The sequence below is a fragment of the Capsicum annuum genome, unplaced genomic scaffold (assembly GCF_002878395.1).
Source record: "Capsicum annuum cultivar UCD-10X-F1 unplaced genomic scaffold, UCD10Xv1.1 ctg44830, whole genome shotgun sequence".
In the NCBI taxonomy this organism is placed as follows: Eukaryota; Viridiplantae; Streptophyta; class Magnoliopsida; order Solanales; family Solanaceae; genus Capsicum; species Capsicum annuum.
Window position 1 is genome coordinate 1 of NW_025852391.1, and position 3935 is coordinate 3935.

General features: G+C 35.0%; 1 protein-coding gene across 1 annotated transcript; it reads right to left on the bottom strand.

Annotated features, from left to right (window-relative positions):
• Window positions 1-596: 596 nt before the first annotated feature.
• Window positions 597-2562, bottom strand: LOC124892214. The gene is made up of 4 exons (XM_047403587.1): window positions 2292-2562; window positions 2120-2181; window positions 1578-1998; window positions 597-1436 (listed from the first exon to the last, which is right to left on the bottom strand). Exons 1-4 carry the CDS (start codon window positions 2428-2430, stop codon window positions 1243-1245), a joined length of 816 nt encoding a protein of 271 aa, XP_047259543.1. The 5' UTR covers window positions 2431-2562; the 3' UTR covers window positions 597-1242.
• Between the last annotated feature and the right edge of the window lie 1373 nt (window positions 2563-3935).

Here is a 3935-nt window from a genome sequence, read left to right on the forward strand (position 1 = left end):
TGGGTAGCTCACTGTCTCAATCAATTTTCAGTTCTAAACAAAAGAAGTTTGATCTTTGTAGTTGTGTTTGTTACTTTTTCCAATTGTAAGATGATATATGTGGAAAGTGAGGTCCCTCTAAATTCTTGTTTTCTTTAACTTTAGCTTTAAAGATCCAATTTTTACTTGAGAAATCACAGTAATATGAACAATGAGTTGTCGAAGAAAACTGGTTTACCCAACCAAAAATAATAAATTGCTCTCTGTGGTTTAAAATAATTTTGATACTGTAAAAATAAAGGGGTGAAAGTTTAAATTTTTATTGAAGTGATAAGTCTTTCACTTTTAAAAAACGAATACTAAAAAAGAAGTATTAATATATTTAAAATCAAGTGGGTCCAATAAAAGTAAAAAGGTAATTGTGCCTTTGAAAAATTTCTAAATAAGGAAAGACGACATTTATTTTGGTACAGGCGACACATAATTTGGGTCGGAGGTAGTAACAGATTTTTGCATATGCATCCATTTAGGCTTATTGGGTTTCCTTTCAAATTGTTCTTACATTTCAACCATTTTTCATTTTGTGCTTGTAATGTTCTACTTCAAACAGATGTTAACGAAGGGATTGTTCTTAATATTCATAAATGCAAAAGCACAAGTACAATAAGTCGAATCAGATGCAGAATCCATGATTTGTACAAAATACTGTGCTTGAAATTATTGAGTCAAGAGTTATCACATGAGAACAGCACTGATAGGCTTGGAACAAAGTCTCAAAAAGAGGAGCTACTAACAGTTCCACCAAATTTAGCTAGAACTGTAGAGGTCTAAAACAACTTCATCTACTAATTCTTGGAGAATATGCCTAGCAACTTCAGTGCCACATTCATATTCTTCGATCTCGAAGTCCGTACATTTCCCCAAAGAATGGCTCATATCCCATTCTATTAGCTCGTCTGGGATCAAACCAACAAATTGTGTCCACTCTTCGACCTCATCAATAATATCAGCAATCAGAATCTCTTTGGTCATACTTGATGGTACTTTGGTACAGGTTCTGAATCCAGAATCAGAGATTAGAGAAAATTTTGAGTCTAGGGATTCTAATAGACAGCCAAGCACTTCACCGAAAGCCATCCACAGAAAACTCGAAAATATTTCTTGTTCATTTAGGAGAAAATGGCTCACAGAGAACCCATCCTCTACAGGTAGAGCCTGCTATTGAGGTGTAGTTCCAAATATGAGTTCAGCATTCAAAATGACCTATTTTGCGTAGCTGAGTTTGCTTCCTTTTAACTGATCAATCTTGCTGAGCACTCCAGAAACGTTATAAATCAGTTCTCTGCAACTCCTCCTGGTGGATAATGAGGTCTCACAATCCGAAAGATCTCTATCAGGTTCTGGAAAGAGTGGTTCATCATCAACAGAGTCCACTGATTCAGCAAGCACTTTGTCCTCTGGAAGAAAACAAGCATCATATTTATTAGAAGCATGGATGCATGAAATCCAAGTTCAGAGTTGTCTTATTTTTTAATTTATGTATTTAAGGGAAAGAAAGGAAGTATGCAAATAGTAAAATGTCGAATCGGGGACCATACTTAAGCTACTATTGGGACTGCTGGAGAGGTAGCTGTCAGTTGAATGGTGATCAAGTGAATTCCCAACTAAATCTGCTTCATCTTCCAAAGGAAAAAAATATCTAGTAAGATAAGTGAGAGCACATTTAGCTCTAAACCTTTGGAAACCTGGTTTTGAACTCTTTATTTCGGCCATCTCAAAATCCATATCTTCTTTATCAGGTCCGCCAGGTCGAGCACCAAGTTTGTCTGCCACATTGCTCCAAGTTTTAGAACCTGAAGCCTTTTGGGGCTTCCTGCCTGATCCTGCTGGCATCGAATCCAAACCCATGAGCCTAGCAACCAAATTTGAAGCTTTCATTTCGCGCTTTCTTTCACAATGTGTATCGGTCATTCCATTATTCTTTGCATTTGGAAAACCCCCACTATTCTCATCAGCAATCTACATTGTTCATACAAGAACAAAAAACAATAAAAACAAAAACTTTCCTGTCAGGCTAAAATCTGAGACAATAGAAGAAAAAGAAAGCTAAATGTGGGAGTATAGTTCAAGAAATGAGTACTAAACGAAGCTTTGGTTGCTTCTCATCCCCTCCAAACTTTTTTGAAGCTTGTTTCAAGCAAGCTATAAGAATGCAGCACAAAAAAAGAAATAATTTAGCCCTCTAGCTAGAATCACCTTCAAGAAATTAACCATTCTGCTTTACAAATGAGTGGAATGTAGTAGTAGCTAACCTGGTGAAAGCAGTTTCTTTGGAAACAGCTTCTTGGCAAATCTACGCTTCCGATCAAAGAGCTGAAAGAAAATGCCCACACAACCACAAGGCCTTTGAGGTTGTCTCTCATTCATTTCTCTAGCTGAGCTATCATTCATCCTTCAAAATCCTCTCTTAAATTTCTTCACCTTTTCTCCCACTCTGTTGAATGTGATTCACACACTTTGTCTTCCCAATAAGATTCTATCAAACATAATCTTCACATTAATTTGGAAAGAATTAAACAAAAGATCCCCCCCACTGGCCCCTCTGCCCACCACATCACTCACCCTCCTTGGCCGAAAAAAAGAAAATGGGGAAAAAGAACTTACATTTTCATGCAAGAAACAAAGTAAAAACCCAACAACATATCAGAAAGAAAGTAGAAAATAGCAATGAATAGTAAAACCCTGAGCTGTGTTCAATTATGACAAAACTTTCACAAGAAACCACAGTCAAAGCAAACACAGAACAAGAAAATACAAACAGCAATACCCAGAATGTCTTCAACTTGCACCAAATGTGCTGCTGTGCAAGAAAACAGCTAGAACTGGTTATAGTACACTATAGTAAGCTATTCTCTTCTTTTTTTAATCTACTTTATGACAGTGAAAAAAGTAAAATCATAATTATTTTAAATTAGTTCCTATAGACATGATTTCTATGCTTTGCTATCACAAATGCTATAGAATAAGAAAAGAATGAGTCGATAGAGATTAACCAATTACGCACCAAACAATTATAATAGAACCCAAAGCAATTGCAGCAAGGACAAGACCGAATGTTTTTCGAAATCCAAAGTGCCAAAGAAATTCAAAGTACTTTTAAGAGAAAATAGAGGGAGTAATAGCGGAGGAGAAGTTTGTCCTCTTAGAGAAAGAGAATGGTGAGTTTATATAGTGAGGAGGGCCGTCCACAATCCCAAATAATGAAGGAAGAATAATATTTAATGGAAGAAGAATAACATATAATGAATCAATTAAGGGGATTGTTCCCTTAAATGGATGGGGTAAATCAATCCGTTCTACCAGTCATGCTATAGTTGCCATAAATAAATAATACCCTATTATAATATTTGAAATTTCCTTGAATAGAACAAGTAAAAAGAGATTCTTCCTACTTATTAAATGAAATCAAGAAGAGATATCTAAATTTACCATAATTAACGGGTGAGGGGATGTCTGTCAACCAAGTAAGGCAAGAAAAATAAAAAATCAATTACTGAGATGCTTTTCTCAAATCAAATTGGTACAGGATCATACCCAAATAGTCAAAATGTGCACATATTAACCTTATTAAAGATTTACGAAAAAATCTGAAAAATAAAAAATCAATTATAGAGATGCTTTTCTCAAATCAAATTGGTACAGGATCATACCCAAACAGTCAAAACGTGCACATATTAGCCTTATTAAAGATTTACGAAAAAATCAAAAAAATAAAAAATCAATTACTGAGATGCTTTTCTTAAATCAAATTGGTACATGATCATACCCAAACAGTCAAAATGTGCACATATTAGCCTTATTAAAGATTTATGAAAAAATCCTCGAATCGTCACATACATGCTTTTCCCATACAAAATTACCCATATTGACTAAGAGGCATAAAAAATGTGAAGTTG